Below are 18453 nucleotides of genomic sequence, written 5' to 3' on the forward strand. Positions count from 1 at the left end.
GGAGCTAGGTCACTTCTGCTCCCTTGCCTCTCACTGCCCCCTGCCCTGCTTCAGGCCTTCAGTCACCCCGTTCTCCTGCCACCTCCCCTCCCCTAGCAACTGGGAAAAGCCAGATTTTCTAATCCTTTTTACTTATGATTGACTGATTGAATTTTAATTAAAACCCATTCACACTGAAATGTTATCTCAAGTTAGAACCTCAAGCCTTTTAATTGTGGAATTAAAAGGTTTCTCCCTGTTTAAATAAATTTTCAGGCATCAGTGGAAACAGATGAATAAATACAGGAAGAGCATAGAAGAGCTCCTTGAGTGGATGTTAAGACTGCCTGGCTGATGTCGTGATTCAGGATGACCCAAGGACTCAGGGGCTTAGTCTCTCCCCACCAAGCAGGCTGGGGAAGGACAGGCTTCAGCTGGGGCTGCCAGGAGCTGCCTGTAATAACAGTAGTGACCCAGCCCACCCCACGCAACCCTAGTATCACATTTGATCACCCCAGGATTAAGACACCAAGGCCACATGGCTGGAAGTGCCAGAGCCAGGACCCCCTACAGGCCTGACTCAAGACCAGTCTGTCCCTGTGAGATGCTGGCTCCTTCAGGATGTCTCCTCTAACTGAACACCACTCAGGGCCCACCCAGCTGCCCCAAGACGGAGGAATCCTCCTCCTCCTCCTCGCCAGTTCCCTTTGTGCCATGACTTGTGGATTCAGATTTTGTAGGAGCGCAAGAGCCTTCGGGGCCTCCGCATGCTGCCCCTCCCCCACCCCCCCAGGTCCTCCACCTGCCTCTTGTCTGTAGAAAAACTTTAGCCAAAGAATCAATTTAATCAGAGAAATGAGAAAATACGAAGGCAAAGGAAAACAGTCAAGCAAGAAAAAATAATAATAGTTTAGCCATTAAACAAAGTCAAGGACCTTCAATTCTTCCTCAGGGGCTACAGATGATATTCTGAGCCAGAACCTGTGAGCTGTTTTGTAGATAATGAAACCCCCACCAGGTCGAAGAGGTTAACTGCAAGATGAGCAGACTGTAGCCATGACATAAGCTGCTCCATCTTGCAGCATTCCAAAAACTGGCCTCAAGAAAATGGGAACAAACTGATCCTGTCATAGAAGCTTAACTGTACTTGAAACAATCAAGATGACGCTGATCAGACCACTGCATGACTAATTTCAAGACAGCTATCAGAGCGTGTAGCCCTCCCCTCGACTTGCACACCCCTGAAATTCCCCTTTAAAAACTTGTCTCCTCTGATTAGCAGTGGGGAGTTGGCCTTTGGACATGAGTCCAACTTCTCCCCAGTTTGCTGGCCCTCTGAATAAAGCAACCTTTCCTTTCCTACCAACACTTTCCTCTTGAGACCCAGCTTTCAAGCAGCAAGCAAGCAGCCAGACCTGCGTTCGGTAACACTTTTCCTTGGCTGATAATTTAATGATAATAATTCTATCATAGTTCCTCACCTCAATCCACTTACCTGATACCCCATCCTATCCATTTGCCTCTTCCATGATCTCTACCTGCTGTTAGAGGTGTATCACCTAAACACACCCTTTCCTCAGTAGAGTGATGATTTTTTGTGGGTTTACTCTGCTTATTTTTGGATGGAGATTTTGTGATTAATTGAAATGAGCTTCCAGGCAAAGGCGCAACTAACCCCAATGGCCTCTTCTGTGTGCACACAGCCACACTGATTCAAGAGGTGTTCTGAAAATCTACTGTGTGCTCTGTCCACTGTTTAGGACTAGAGATAGAGCAGAGAACAAGCCAACACCTGTGCCTTATGAAGTACACTTCCAGTGGGGGATGCTAATTTTTTTTTTTTTTTGTCTTTTTAGGGCCACACTCCCCACATATGGAAGTTCCCAGGCTAGGGATCAAATTGCAGCTGCAGCTGCAGGCCTACACCACAGCCACAGCAACACCAGACCCAAGCCGCATCTTCCACCTACACCACACAGCTCATGGCAACACCAGACCCTTAACCCACTGAGCAAGGCCAGGGATGGACCCCACGTCCACATGGATACTGGTTGGGTTCTTAACTTGCTGAGCCGCAATGGGAACTCCAGGAAACTAATTTTTTTTTTTAAATATGCATAAACAAAACTGTAGCCCACCTGATCCTTGTGGCAGAGCTTCCTTGCCTGCCCGCTTGCACCTCTCACAAGCGTCCTAACCTACTAAATCTATTTCTTGCCTATCAAAAAAAATAAAAAATACACATAAAAACAAATGCTAAGGAGGAGAATTAACTGGACTAAAAGAAATAAGGGTATTAATAAAACTGGACTTCTTGTGTGGTTTAGTCCTTTTATCAAAGACATATCAAGAGATGTTAACTCAACTGCAAAATTTAACCTCTAATTTGCTGTGGAAAGAAAATAAGGCAATGATTACAAGAATGACAAAATAAAACAAAAATGAAACCACTCACCCTGCTCCTTAGAAAAATACTTCTACCCTTGTGGTAGATAAACTGACAATCCTTTACCTGCATCTACCTGGCTTTGCTGGTGCAATAACCAAAAGTGATCTAAGAGCATCACCTGTGAACGGGGTGCTCTGAGTCCTCAATGGACGGTGACTGCCACCGGTGGCCTCATCTCTCACCCCAAATGGGAACGGCTGGGTCTCTGCAGCTGGAGTCTCCGCTATGAAAGAGTCAAAGTCGTCCTCCTCCTCCTCCTCCTCGGGTTCCCTTGGCCCCTCCTCCTCGTCTCCTTTCCTCTGGTCCTGCTCCCCCTCTGGCTCCTTTGTGAGAAGCAGGGGATCAGGAGAGGAGAAGCACTGCTCCATCGAGCCCTCCGTGCCAGAATCCAGTTCTTTAATGATCTGGTCATACTGGGCAATGAAATCTTCGCCCTCGGGGTTGGTGGTCGCCAGGTGTGCATCGTGCTCTGCCTGGGGAGAGCGGGGCACTAACTCGGGATCTGGTCCTGGGACGACCTCAGGCGCTTGGTCTCGCTCGGGTTCCTTGGCTACGCTCTGCAACGCGTCTGATTCATCCCTGCCATGTTCCTCCTCCGAATCTGTCTCCGGCTGAGCACCGGGCAGGGGGCCATTGTGCGCGGTGGGGCTCTGCACCTCGGTCTGGGCCTGGGTTGGGGGCCTCGCGCCGCCCTCCTGGGAGCTCCTGGCCTCCTCTGCGTCCTTCTCAGAGCACAACCTGTACACCATCACATCGTCCTGGAAGTCGGCCTCTTCGATGTAGGCCCCTTTGAAAAGCAGGATGGCGTTCTTCTTCATCTCCTGGATGTGCTTGGGGGGCTCCACTGGGGCCGGGGGGCCCGAGTTCTCTGCATCCTCGGATGGCCCAGGGGAGCCCCCGTCTGCCCCCGAGGAGATGCCGGTGTCATAGCTATCGTCCCACTCCAGCTCCGCGTGGCTCCTGTCCTTGCCCGGAGCCAGGAGGGGCCCGGGCGTCCTGGGGACGGGCCGCTGGCTGAGCGCAGGAGAGGTGGAGCGGGGCGCCCTCTCCTCCAGCGGAACTGGCGGTCCAGGGCCAAGCGCCTCGGGATTTGGGGAGTCTCCGTCGTAGCGGGCAGACCACACGCGGCAGTCCCTCATGCAGCGCAGGATGTTGGTGTGGGCCTCCCAGAGGTACTGCAGGTAGCTGATGTCCAGGGCTCTGCCGGCCTCCACGATGCAGGCGGATGGCGAAAGCGTTTCAGGGAGCCGCTGCTCCATGGGCCCTGCAGGGGAGACACACAGATCGGAACCGACCCCTCTGATGCTCAAGGTGAGGTGAGGGGCGGGGGTGGGGTGGGGTGCGGTGTGGGCGGCGGATGCACATGCGACTCATCACACTGCCAAGGCTTTGGGCCACCAGCTACTTGGGTTCTGCTAATTCCCAACTAAAGGATTTCCAAATAATAACCGTGAGATGTTTAAGAAGGAAAAATAAGAACAGAAACTCTAGCCTCCTGGAACATACTAAACCAATCTGGCAGGTCAGATCCTGGCTAGCACCGACCCCAGTCTGTTACTTACTATCGGTCTTTTAGAGAAACAAGAGCTAATAATGGCAACCTCTCAAGTTGCTGAGAGGATTACGTTCCTAATATATTGAATATGGTGCCTGCCACAGAGTAGGTAATAATTAGAAAGATTTTTTATTTTGACGCTAAAGTGGAAAGCCTATGTAATCCATGAATTTGGGAAACAGATTTTCTCTTGAAAATCCTGGGTTTTTCGATAAGCCTGTTAATTCATTCTGCCTTCCCAGGAATTATTGGGAATTATATGTACCAAATACTGTCTTATGACAAAGTCACATTCACTACCAAAATAGCCCTTTTAACCTAAGAATGATATTCTGACCACCTTTGATGTTAAAAGATCTCAACTGTGTAACTGAAATAGCTGTGAAAATATCTGCGTTTAAGTTTACATTTTCCCTTGGGGGGGGAAAAAAAAAACCTCAAACAAGGAAAAGCACAGATGCTACCATTTCCTAAACATCTCCTACATGGCAGGTGCTTTATCAGTGCTACTGAAATTTTATCCTCACAACAGCCCTATATGGGGATACGGTTCCCTCCATTTACAGATGAAGAAATCAAGGCTCAGAGACAAAGATCACTCAGGGAGTCAGCGGCAGAGCCACATGTCAAGCAAAAGCTGCCTCACATCAACCTCTCCCCTTATTTTCATTTGATACCATACCTTCCAGGACTTTCATTATCTAAATTCTTTACCAGACTGAGCTAGATTCAGCCTTTAAGAATACAGAGTTTCAGGTCCTCAGGGTAGACATAATCTATTTTTCACAGCCCTACTGTTAAAAATTTCTCTTACCCACTCTGACTATCGGTAATATTTATTTGGCGCTCACTACATACCAAGGGATTTTCTCACAGCTTTATAGATCCTACGTCACTTATCCTTGGAACAGCACTCTGGGGAAAGCACTGTTTTACAGATGAGGAAAAAAGCTTAGGAAGATCAAGAAATCGGCTCAAGGTGGTAGCAGACCGGAGATCCAGAATCCAAGCTCTCAACTACCGCACCATAATTCCATTATCTAGCTACCCACCTACCCACCTACCTAGGGAACCACCCGTCTATCAGGGCACTTAGCCACCACAAGGCAACCCCAGAGGAGGAGAGTGGAAAGAGATGGATTTTGGAATCAGAGGCTCTACCAGCTGTACAACCTTGAACAGGTCAATCCCTCTTTCTGAGTCTATTTCTTCATCTGTAAAATGGGAATACTACTCTCTCTTTAAAGGATGAAACGTGATAACGTAGGGAAAGCACATGGCAGGTTGGAGGTACTCAACCACCATCGTACACTTGACTTTAGATTTGCTGCAGCAGAGTCAGCCACTGAATCTTTTTTTTTTTTTTTTGGCCGCACCCAAGGCATGCAGAAGTTCCTGGGCCAGGGATCACACTCACGCCACAGCAGTGACAACACAGGATCCTTAACTTGCTAGGCCACAGGGATCTCCCCAGAATCATTCTTAAGCCAAATTTTTAGTCAACAAAAAAGACCTCAATTTTTAACTATGTTTTTTAAAATGACAAGAGGGCAGGAAAATATAAGCTATCCAAACTAGTTCACCTAACAGGGAAATACACTCCAAGTACAACTTTAGACTACCACATAAAGTATTCACTTCCATAATACACACTATCTTTATTTAAAAACTAAGAATTAGTAGACAACTTTAATTTCAAAAAATTACATTTTTGGAAACATGCCAATATTTTCTTAGTCAATATGGCAATATTTCTTTGCCAATATTTTCTTTCTTGTTCTTAGACAAAATACATTTAATCTAAGAGGACTACAGCTGGGTGGACAGAATGCCATTGCTTGGCATTGCTTTGGGGGCAGGAGCTATCAGAATATAGACTGGAGCAGTTCCTGTTGTGGCTCAGCAGGCTAAGGACCCATCATTGTCTCTGTGAGGATGTGGGTTCAATCCCTGGCCTTGCTCAGTGGGTTAAGGATCCAGGGTTGCCGTGAGCTGTGGTGTAGGTGGAAGATGCGGCTTGGATCTGGTGTTGCTGTGGCTGTGGCTTAGGCCTCAGCTGCAGATCTGACTCGATCCCTAGCCTGGGAACATCCATATGCTGCAGGTGTGGCCCTAAAAAAAGAATATGGACTGGATACACTGCACTCAGCACCGGGCCTGGGCTGTTTCCTACTGTTCACAGGACAGGCAGCATCTTCCTGAGCTGGAGCAGGAAGACGCACAAGTGCCCCCTTGCTGCAGCTGCTGCCAGAGGAGGGCCAAGGCGGGCACAGGTGGCCATTTAAATTTGACTGGTATGAGATCAACCCAACCACAGCTGGCAAATACGACATGGTCCTGTGACTCCTGGAGCAACCAGTATTGATGAAAACCCCCTCACAATCAAATGAATCACATACTACTGCCATGTCACAAATTTCAGGTTTTAGAATGATGTATTATTGGCAGGCCAGCATCCACAAATAGGTCACTTTGGAAATTCAAATAAGGGCTAATTCCATCTCAGCAATAGCCACCTCTACACCCCCAGACCCATGTTGTTTAAAAGGACAGGCAAGTGCGTCTCTGGACTCCAAGCATGCTAGAGAGCCTCGTTAAAATAAAGGTCTGGGAATGGCAGCTGGGTGAGAGCTGGGCGCTTCAGTGAGCACTGATTACAAAGGGTCCATAACTCTTTACAAAGCAGAAAAGGACCCCCAACTGGTTGGTCTTAAAAGAAAGGGGACTCACTGCTTCATTGCCTATCTACCTAGAGACACGCACATCCTGAGGCAAGATGGCATTTGGCATCCTTTCGTTTAAAGATGATCACTGGAGACATCCTTCAGAGATAGGCTGGGCCCCGGGACCCTTTGCTGCCATGCTTGCACTGGGACAAATATCTCCAAAGAAACATCAAGGACTAAAAATAACTGCATGCATGTGCAGCTGGGGCAAATTATGGACCACAAGGGACAAAAAGGCCATAAGCCAAGGGCCACTTCCAAGTGCCAGGAGCAAAGGCAGGGCATTTTGCATTCTATGTGCATGATCCCTGCACACGGCACCGCCAAGGGGGTGGGCAGACCCCCTAAGCCACCCCTCTGGCCCCACCCACCATCCATCCCCACCCTCACCTCATTTAAGGGACCCGCTCACCCCTCCCTGGGAAGCCAGCAAGGCAACCTGTTTCTTGCCCTCGCTCTCTTGGGCTGCAGCACCAATAACTGCCTGGATTCCTTGTCCGGGCCTCATCAATTTCTATTGATTAAGGAGTCCAAGGACCCAGGTGGGAAACAATCTTACCTGGACTGTCCTGCGTGCACTTGGACCAGAGAATATAATCCCTCTCTTGGTTTCCGAGCGTCAGGGTGATCCCGCTGGAGCAGCAGACCGGGGTCAAGGCGAGCAGCTTGGCCGCAGAAACAGAGTAACAGTCTCTCTCTTTCACGGCCCACCTCTGACTCAGCATCATGTGGTTGCAGGGGATGAGATACCTGGGAGGACAAAGGCGGGGGGCGGGGGGGGCGGTGTTCAGTATCTGCAGGTCTGTTCCCAGCGAGCCATAGCACTGGCCATGATCAGGACGCACAGCTCATCGCCTCCCCACTCCATTCATCTTACTCGCCCCCAGGGCTCACTGCTCTGCTTTAAACATGCCAAAGCTTCTTTCTTCTGACAGTGGATTTAAGGGCATTCACAATTTAGCCTCCACAAACTCCCCCATCCCTTAATGGATCTGCTATCCCTCTGGGCCTCTGGGCCTTTGCCCCTCCTGAAACCTTCTCCTGCAGTGTGCTTTCCTCTCCCTGTGCCTGTCACACACCTTGAGATCCTACAGAGCCCAGCTGCAGTGTCACCTTCTCCAGGAAGGCTTCCAGGCTTCCTACTCCAAGATAGAGCTACTCTCTCCCTCCACTCTGCTCACGGCCCTCTACTTAGGCACTATCCTCAGAATCCCAGTTACTTCTGTGTCTGCCTTCTCAACACAATGTGCTATCAGAGCAGCTCTCTCAATGGTTTTGTCTCCTAATTCCAGAAACTCTGGTTCAGAATGGGTACCGAATGACAGCAGTCACACAAAAAAGCAAAGAGCCCGTCCTGTGCAAACCTCCCCTCAGATTCTCGGAAGTGGTCATGACAACACACTGTGGCTCAGGTGTCTGTCATCAGTTCCAAAGGGGGTGGGGATAAAGGGAGGGGTCCACGCCGCAAGCAGGCGACACTCACCAGCTGGTCCTTCCGCTCAACTCAGTTCTGACCCTGCCTACCCACAGGCAGCAGCACAGCCCACAGGTCAAGAGCTCAGTCCCACGAGACTGTCCCCCTCCCATCCCCCAGGCAAACACACACACACTTCAGAGGCCGATCCCAAGTCCACGTTGTCACCTGTGCTTCTGACCAACCGGCTAGAAGTCAGAGGTTCCAAGGACCCTCGTCCTTGGGTTGGATTAATCTGCTAGAGCGGCTCACAAACCTCGAGACATTTTACTTTTACTCCCTCACTGGTTTATCGTGAAAAGACAGAACTCGGGAACAGCCAGATGGAGAGGGGCACGGGGCAAGGTGTGGGAGAGCGCTGAGGAGCCCCCCACAAGGTGTCCATTCTCCAAGCACCTCCACGGTGCCCCCCAAACCAGAGGCTCTCAAAACCCAGTTGTGGGGTTTTGATGGAGGTTTCCTTATACGGTCATGGTTGATTGAATCATTGGCCACTGGCCATTTTCTTTTTATTTAAGATTTTTATTTTTTTCCATCATAGTTGATTTACAGTGTTCTGTCAATTTCTACTGTACAGCAAAGTGAGCCAGTCATACATATATCTACATTCTTTTTCTCATATTATCCTCCATCATGTTTCATCACAAGTGACCAGATATAGTTCCCTGTGCGGGATCTCACTGCCTATCCACTCCAAATGCAATACTTTGCATCTATTAACCCCAAACTCCCAGTCCCTCCCACTCTCTCCCCCTCCCTCTTGGCAACCACAAGTCTGTTCTTCACTGGCCATGAATTCAACCCCTAGCCCTCTGCCCCTCCCCAGATACCCAGGGGGTGGGACTAAAAAGAAACAGCGCAAACACCAAATATTTCTTTCTTGTTATAAATCACAATTTCACAGTGGCTAGGGGCTCCCCAGGGGGCACTGGGCCCCATTCCACACAAAACACCTTTGGTGGGTGATCAAAGCATCTCGGTATCATTTTGAACCTGGAAAGAAGAAAATCTGGGCAACTGTTTCTGACACACTTGGAACACATCAGCAGGCTTCATGCACAGAATAAAGTGTGTTTAAATGGCTTATCTTTTTTTTTTTTTTTTTGTCACACTCACAGCATGTGCACATTTCCAGGCCAGGAATCAAACCCGAGTCACAGCAGTGACCCAAACTGCAGGAGTGACAATGACAGATCCTTAACCCAATGAGGCACAAGGGAACTCTTAAGTGGCTTACTTTCTTAATAGGGAGAGGGGCCATACTGTTTATTTCAACCAAGATGGAACTGACAGAAGAGGTCTCACAGCCAGAGCCGAGCGGCCCATGTTTGTGCGGCAGCCGATTCCAGAGACCCTGAGCCCTTGTGTGAACATCCACAATCTTCAATAAACCGCAGTGGTTTTGTTTCCGCAGCTAGCTTTCAACAGAGAGGCAGAACCGAGGAACACAAGCTATGATCAAGGGTTCAGTGAAAAAGATAAAAGCACAACGTCCAGAGGGTGCCTTGAGGCCGGTGAACAAGGCCCCCACAGCTCCTGTGGAGTCAAAGGAGGAAAACTGGAGTGGGTTAAGAATCGGACATAGTGTTTGTGAGGATGTGGGTTCGATTCCTGGCCTCACTCAGTGGGTTAAGGATCCAATGTTGCCATGGCTGTGGTGTAGACCACAGCTTCAGCACCAATTCTACCTCTAACCCTGAGAATTTCCATATGCTAAAGGCGCAGGCTTAGAAAGGAAAAAAAAGAATCTGACTGCAACAGCTCGGTCACTGGGGAGCCCCCAGTTTCATCCTTGGCCAGGTGCAGGGGATTAAAGGATCCAGCGTTGCCACAGCTGCAACCTACGCCACAGCTGCAGCTTCAGTTCAGTCCTTGGGCTGGGACCTACCATATGCTAAGGATGCGGCCTTTAAAAAAAAGAACATCTATATTTCCGTTAATGACTGTCCCACTGCAAGTGCCTGGGTCAAGGAGGAAGAGAGATTTCATTCTCTTCAGAACATTTTACAATTAAGGTCTTAATAACTTCCAAGGTATAAAACGACAAACTTCCCACTTCATTTTCTGTTCTCATGAACAAAAGTAAAAGATCAAACTGAGCCTCAATCAATCCCAACCTTAGCCAGGTACCAGGGAAGCGACTCCTTGTCTCCACTCCCCGTACTCACGGGCATACAACACACACACACACCTGAGCTTAAACTTCCATCACTGAGATCCAGACACCCCATGTGTCTGAAGTGGCGGCATCTATCTGCATAAGCTTGGGTGCGTGGAAGTCAAAGGTTATAAGAACAAAGAGGAGAAATTGGGGGGGGGTCTGAGAAAGGGGCCGGGTCTGTTCTAATTCTTGGCCCAGCTTTGAGGACTCATACCTGAGCCCTGCAGGAGAAGAACCAGGTAACTGTTGGATGAAGGAGCTCTTTGCATGAGGATCTCTGAGCAGAGATGCTTTGTTGATCAAGAATTATGCAGAGGAGAGAGGCCTTCTGCCCCCCGTCCGAACCCAGCACAGCTCAGGCCCCCAAGGACACACATGGAGGCAGTGCTATCTGACATCCAGTCCCCCCGACCCTCACCAGGAACAGTGGGGACAGAGGTCAGGCAGCTCCAACCAAGAGGCTCAGCAGGTGAGGGACCTCGGCAGACGCTGCCATGGCAACAGTGCCAGGACACAGACTTGTCCATGAACACATGTGGAACCCCTTCCTTGGGACCCCCCAGAAGTGAGGGCCGTCACCTCACAGGGGGCCAGAGCCAGAACCTTCCCCAAGGTTGTTGATGTGAAGTCTTCTGCTCTCACAGGCAAGTGAGGCCCCAGGGAGATTCAGATTACACAGGATTTATTGTATCCTTATTTTCATCATTAATTATTTAAAAATAAATGGCTTCAATGCTTTTATATACTGCTGGAACTCAAGGACTACTTCCAGCTCAAACCAAATATATTTCAAGATTTAAGTTGATAACACATAGATTTCCACTGTCTGAAGCACTAAAAAAAAATGGAACACTGGATCAAACCTAATAAAGCTGTTTATCTAATATCACCAGTGGGTTGCTTGAAATTACATCAGAATAAAGAGGTCTGGGGAATTTGCAACTTTGCAAATACACGCTTTCAGTAGAAATGAAGAATTTGCTTCTGGGTAAATCAAATAAAGGGAGATTCCCCCATAGGTTGCAGGAGGGGGTTCTAGAAAATTGGAAACTGGAGAGCCAGTTCAAATAAATAACACCCCTGTATTCAAAGCAGCGCCTCTATTACTGTGCCTTTATAATGAAGGACCGTCCCCCAGGGAAAGAGTGAGTAAACCACACACTGACCCTCAGACTCTCCAAACTTACAGGGAAAGATGAGAGGCTGAATCAAGTCAGAAGCTCCCCAAATGTCAAACATCAAAAATGAAGTGACTGTTGGAGTTTGTGGTACAGTGAGTTGAGGATCCAGCATTGTCACTTCAGGGGCTCAGGTCTCTGCTGTGGTGCGGGTTCAATTCCTGTTCCAGGAACTTCCACATGCCATGGATATGCCCCTAAAAAAAAAAACTGAAGTAGGGAGTTTCCACCATGGCTCAGTGGTTAGCAAACCCGACTAGCATCCATGAAGACGTGGGTTTGATCCCTGGCCTTGATCAGTAGGTTAAGGATCTGGCGTTGCCGTGAGCTGTGGTGTAGGTCACAGCTATAGGTCCTATTCAGCTCTTAGCCTGGGAACTTCCATATGCCATGGATGTGCCCCTTCAAAGACGACAAAGACCAAAAAAGAAAAAAAAGAAAACTGAAGTAGCTCCTCGATAGCAGAAAAATCACTTAGGAATTTAGTGTAGATGTCAGTTACCAAACTATCTTTTCATTTCAATTTCATTTGCCAGGAGTCGGAATTTTATTTAAATTCAGCAAGTAGTAAAATCAATCAGAGACTGAAAAATGGCATTTGAGGCTCAGATTACTTGACTCCATCCCAGGAGAGCAGGGGGAAAAATATTCCCCACATTGTACCCCCTTTTCTCATTATTTCCCCAACCTTCTGCAATCCGGAGTCCATTTTCTATTTTCTTGGATATCACCCATTGAAATAAATCACCATCACTTCTGAAGCAGTTCAGTGACAAGCAATCAATAACAAAGCACGCACACTGCCTAGTGCTACGCTGACAACAAAAACAAACAAAACAAAGCTGAGAAGTATTGAGGAAGTAAGCAGGGTGCTTCCTACGAGATGATGATAAACTCAGTAATGTACCTGGAAGCAAAAATCATCTAAAAAGCAACGTTAGTGAATTTCAGAAAGCTCGCTTGTTTTTCCAGTGACATCCTGGCCATCTTTCTCCTATTCCCCTTACCCTAGACTGGCTTTTTCTCTCTCTCTTCCAGACACCTAACGCCCAGGCAAGATGGAAACGGTCCTGAGGTGTGCACGCAGCTTCTCCCGGAGCAAAGCAGCCTCACCTGAACACGACAGGCAGTGAAGTTCAAGAAACTGACAAAGGAGCAGCGCTTCTGAAGAAAACACCCGAAGCAGAATATTCAAAAATGGCATTTGGGGTATTGAGCAACTGAATTTTGCCTCAACTGAGAAGTGCCCAGAACGTGGAGGTGAGCTATCACTTCACCTGCCTTTGGCCCATCCCTGGAGGTGGGCAACTTCTCCTTGGTTTTCTGCTCACTCAAACAGCCTCACCTTTGGGGTACCTTCTTTCAATGAACTTCTCTAATATTTTGCTAAAGGAAATAAACAGGTCAGGTACAAATGGATTATCACTTTGAAGTGTCAATGATTAAGAGTATTTGGGTTGCAATAAAATGGATGCATGCAGGTATTATTTATTTATCATGTAACAAATAACTTCATTAAAAGGATTCACATAATCTTCAGTGCTCTACTGCCTCTCAGATCTACAAGTTTATCATGTACATTCAAATGACTACAGTGACAACCACAAAGAAGGCAGATTATAAATGTTTCTTATCTCCCTTAAGATAAACTTTTAAATGACAGAAAAATAAGAAATTTTTCATTCTTGTTGCTTTCATTTAGATTCTAAATCAGGAAAGATACTGTTTTCATTACAGTAAAAGATTCCCAGTAATGCCTGAAACCATGGAGAGTACTGAACCCTATATACGCTACTTTTTTCCTAGACATACATACCTACGATATGTTTAATTTATACATAAACATATATGATTAATTCATATATAATATGTTTAATTTATAAAGTGGGCTCAGTACAAGATTAAAAATAGCTAGAAATAAAATCAAACAATTAGGGAGTTCCGTTATGGCTCAGTGGTAATGAACCTGACTAGGTTCCATAACGATGCAGGTTCAATCCCTGGTCCTGCTCAGTGGGTTAAGGATCTTGCGTGCCGTGAGCTGTGGTGTAGGTCACAGACGTGGCTTGGATCTGGCTTTACTGTGGCTGTCGTGTAGGCCAGCAGCTATGGCTCTGATTTGACCCCTAGCCTGGGAACCTCCATATGCCATGGGTACAGCCCTAAAAAGACAAAAAAATAAACGGCTCTTCAAATGCGCCTTACACTTTTGCTTGATTATCAAATGCTATTTTTATTTTAACAGAAATAACAAGTACTAGTGAGGATGTGGAGAAACTAGACCCCTGTGCACTGTTGGTGGACATGTGAAATGTACAGCTGTTATGGGACACAAATCAAAAAAATTAAATAGAATTACCATATGATTCAGTAATTCCACTTCTGGCTATATACACAAAAGAAGTGAAAGCAGGGTCTGTTTTTCTTTTTCTTTCTTTTTTTTTTTTTTTTTGAAGGCCATACCTACAGCATATGGAAGTTGCCAGGCTAGGGGTCAAATAGGAGTTGCAGCTGCCAGCCTACACCACAGGCACAGTAACACTGGACCCCAGCCACCTCTGCGACCTCCACTGCAGTTTTCGGCAATTCCAGATCCTTAACCCAGTGAGCAAGGTCAAGGATCCAACCTACATCCTCACAGATACTAGCTGGGTTCTTAACCCACTGAGCCACAATAGGACCTTCGAAAGCAGAGCCTTGAAGAAAGACATTTGTACATCCATGTTCATAACGTTATTCACAATAGCCAAAAAGGGAAGCAACCCCAAATGTATATTGATAAATAAATGGATAAACAAAATGTGGTATCAATGAGGGAATATTATTCAGCCTTCAAAAGGAAGGAAATTGTGATACCTGCTACAATATGGATGAACCCTGAAGACACTGCTAAGTGAAGTTAAGTGAGGCACAAAAAGGCAAACACTGTTATGATTCCACCTACATGAGGTCCCTGGAGAAATCAAATTTATAGAGACAGAAAGTTGAAGGGTGGCTGCCAGGGGCTAGGGGAGGGAGAAATGGGAAGGTAGTATTTAATGGGGGCAGAGCATTCGTTTTGCAGCATTTGCAAGTTTTTGCTTCTGGACACTGGTGGCAGCAATGGCTGCACCATAATGTGAATGTATTTAATACCACTGAACTGTATGATTAACCTGGTCAATTTTAGGTTCTGTCTATTTTACTACAATTAAAAACACTTAAACTTGGGGTGGGGGACGGGGGGCATCATCGGTTCCAAGAACAGAGGCAAGAAGCAGAGGCTGAGCTCTGCGTCTGTTCCATCACTGGCTCTTTTCAGACTTTCCAGGGCAGGGCAGCATAATGTGAAATAGAGGCATTTCCTTGTGGCACAGCAGGTTAAGGATCTGGTGTTGTCACTGCAGCAGCCCGGGTCGCTGCCATGGTCTGGGTTTATTCCCTGGCTCTGGAACTTCCACATGCCGTGGGTGTGGCCGGAAAAAAAAAAAAAAGAATCAGAAATAGCGAAAGTATCAAATAAAGGGCAACATCTATGATCATGTTTTCATCATCTTCTTCACTGAGGAAACAAAGAAGAAATTCAGGCTCAGAGTGCTTGGACCAGGTGGTGACTCTATTCAGGACTTGCAACCACGTTTCCTTCAGGCACTTTCCTGGGAAATGACAAGTCCTTGCTCGCCTGGAAGTGACTGGCCCTGACGTGGATGGACAAGCATGTCAACCACAAGCTGATGTCTTCACTTTCCTAAGGATCAGGTCTGGGTCTCACAAGGACCTGTGACTCCCACAGCCTCTGAGGACAGTTTTTACACAAGCGGCACCACTTTAGGAGTAGAGAAAGGCCACTGAAAAGAAGTGTTCACCCCCTGAGCCCTGGCTCCTCAGTGACCCAGCGTGGAGCTGAGGGCCTGGGCTTCCAGGTCCACTGAAAAGACAGCTGCTTTCAGTACCATCAAAGCAGCTGCATTCAAAAATCTAATATTTAAATATAACCAGGATTTACCCTTGTTGGAGGCAAAGGCTGGGTTTTGGCAGCAAAAAAAAAAAAAAAAAAAAGGCTTTAACAAGTTGCTCTGATGGATTTCATGCAGGCCCTGCTAATGCACTGTCACATCAGCAGAGACTGGATGGGAACCTAAAGTAATCCTTTTAGGACAGATAACTAATGTTCTCTCCAAACTACCCGGGGTTTGGCTTTATGAGTGGATTTGTTCTTTGCTAATGCCCTAAGATTAGTCACTGATGACCTGACCTAAACCCCTACAGAGTCCAAAAGCTCTCTCTTTACTTTTTCCTGCGGGGAGGCTCAGCATACATAAGTTCCTGGGCCAGGGAGCGATCCAAGCCACAGTTGTGACCTATCTACACCAGATCCTTTAACCCACTGTGCCGGAGGGGAGCGAACCTGTGCACCAGAGACGCTGCTGATGCTGTTGTGCCACTGCCAAAACTCCCAAAAGCACTCTTTAAACTAGGACAAAAAAATACATACATATATATATATAAATACATACATATATATATATAAATACATATATATATGCTACTCCCCCATGAGAGGAAGACCTGGGAAGCCTCCACCATCCTGCCACCACCAACTCCAGGCGTCGGCGTGTGTGTCCATACCGCTCCCTTCCGCAGTACGTCCAATCAGCACTGCACCGCTCCTCAGGCCGTGCTTCTCACACTTGGCCCTGCACCATCATCCCTGGGAGAGTTTGCTCAATGCAGCTTGCCCGGCGCCCCCCACCGCCGCTGGAGTTTCTGATCCAGCTCCTGGGTGATGCCTCCGCTGCAGTGTCAGGGTCACACTGTGCCGTCCCCTTACTCTTCCGCAGCCACCTCCGTGGGAGTGACGGACGTCCACTTGGAATGCCACCTCCTCGGAAACTCCACTCCCATCACGTCTAAACCCCCGCAGGGACCAGGGGCAGCCAAGGCTCCTCCCCCTTGCCCTGCAATCTGGACTTCTGCCCAAGGAGGGATCAAAGGAGGGACAGCACGCCTGCCACGGAAGAAGGAGGCGGGGACCCGTCTGGTTCCCTCCTTTTCGTTTCCACACCACCAGGGGGAGTGTGGAAGCACAAAGCCTAGCCAACCTGCTCTCAATTCTTCCACAAGAGCAGAGGCTACCCTGGGGGACCCTGAGAAGGAGAGGCCGGGCCAAGGCACGATCTGGTATTCCTGAGCCTCCTGCCAAATGACCACACTAACTAGCCATCTTACTAGCAGTCCACTTGGACTGCCAACGCCTGTCTTCAAATACCAGACATTTCATGAAACCTTTTCCACTTGAACTTCTGAAGGATACACCTTTTCTGCTTTGTAGACATACAGGTCTTTTTCAATTCGTCCACACCATTGCAAGCCTTGCTCCCTCCTGAATTGTATGCAGAATGTACTCATTAAATACTTACCAAATTTAACTGAAACATACACACGGGTCAGACAGCACACACTGCAGGTGTAACATGACTAAAGCAAGACTCACAGAAATTATATGCCAACAACATAGTTTAGAAAAGTTGTTTTCAGTAACATCAGTCCCCTAAAAATGCACTTTTTGAGAAAGACATTCAGCTACAGACCAGAAGAGCTTGCATAATACTTCTGAAAGTTTCCAAACATTCCATTTATTCTATACATATAATAGAATGCATTTGGCCTCCTAAAAACTTTGAACAGGAAAACTAAAATTGGCCGTGGGGAATAATGCAGAAATTAAACTGATTTTCTTGATGATTTTCTTTCTTAGAAGCTTGGCTCTTACTTAGCTTATATTACCAAAGAAAAACACAGTAGCAATAATACAAAGGCTTTTCTTGAAAGGGAACAAAAAATGACCACAGGGAACTACATCTAATCACTTATGATGGAACATGATGGAAGATAATGTGAAAAAAAGAATATGTATATATGTATAACTGGGTCACTTTGGGTTAGGCTTTTGTACAGCAGAAATTGACAGAACATTGTAAATCAACTATAATTTAAAAAATGAAAAAAAAAAGGGAACAAAAGATGGCAACTCACCTTAGAACTAGCTGCAACATCACATCTTCACAATGTAAACCGATGAGAGTTCTAAATAACGCCAAGGACACCACACAAAGCTGGGAAGCGATAAACACACGTTCTATATCAGATATTGAAAAGATAGCTCTAATCCCTAAGACAGTAAATAAATCAGAATTATACAATAAAATGGTCTCTCTCTTTTTTTTTTTTTAAGCAGTTTTGATTGGGGAAAAAAAAACCATGCTGCTGCCAGAGAGAATGTGTATTCAGGCAATGGTTCCCCTATAGGATTTGATATGATACCCTATGACTGAAATTACTTTGCACGGAATTACCCTCCTACAAAATGCCTAAGCTCATACTTTCCACTTGTAAAGATCCAGATAAATATGGCCTTACAACTTCCCAACACACACACACACACTCCCCTCTCTTTGTTGTTTGCTCTCCAAGGTCATTTTCAGTTATGACATTGCACATACCCTGGGCCAAGTCTCTCTAGAGCCCTCAGCCGCAGGCCTCTGCTCCTCTTGACAAACATTCTCCTTGGTACCATTGCTCATCGTGTCGAGGGTGTGATCCTATACTTTTCTGAGAAATTCATTAAAAAGCAAGAATGCTTGCCAGCTCTGATTTCCAAAAAGGAAAGACAAACAGCCCAACAGAGACAGTTTCAAGGTGAATTATAAAATCACTGTGCCCATTTGGGAGTAAGCCGTTCATGCTCCATTGGGCCACTTAAGTTACTCAGGCTCTCGTTCTTCGCAGAGAAAAAGTGCTAGTCAGTCTTCTAGGCAGGACCGGTTTACAACCCCATCAATGAAACCCATAATGGTGTGGTAAAGGAAGAGCTATGCCTTGCTTAGTCACACCTTTGCAGTTAGGCAGAAGCAACAAACGTCATCCCATTCATTCCATGCCTTTGCATATG

The 18453-nt window shown here is 46.9% G+C and overlaps 1 protein-coding gene across 3 annotated transcripts in view; it reads right to left on the reverse strand.

The window, feature by feature from the left end:
- Positions 1-18453, reverse strand: part of FHIP1A (FHF complex subunit HOOK interacting protein 1A) — a 272404-nt gene that overhangs the window by 13333 nt on the left and 240618 nt on the right. For all 3 annotated transcript variants that reach the window (XM_047798353.1, XM_047798351.1, XM_047798352.1), the window contains 3 exons: positions 17538-17617; positions 7269-7459; positions 2547-3692 (listed from right to left, as the gene is read on the reverse strand). In XM_047798353.1, coding sequence (XP_047654309.1) covers positions 2547-3692; positions 7269-7459; positions 17538-17617 — 1417 coding nt within the window. The remainder of the gene's footprint in view (positions 1-2546; positions 3693-7268; positions 7460-17537; positions 17618-18453) is intronic.

The sequence above is a fragment of the Phacochoerus africanus genome, chromosome 10, assembly GCF_016906955.1.
Source record: "Phacochoerus africanus isolate WHEZ1 chromosome 10, ROS_Pafr_v1, whole genome shotgun sequence".
Lineage (NCBI taxonomy): Eukaryota > Metazoa > Chordata > Mammalia > Artiodactyla > Suidae > Phacochoerus > Phacochoerus africanus.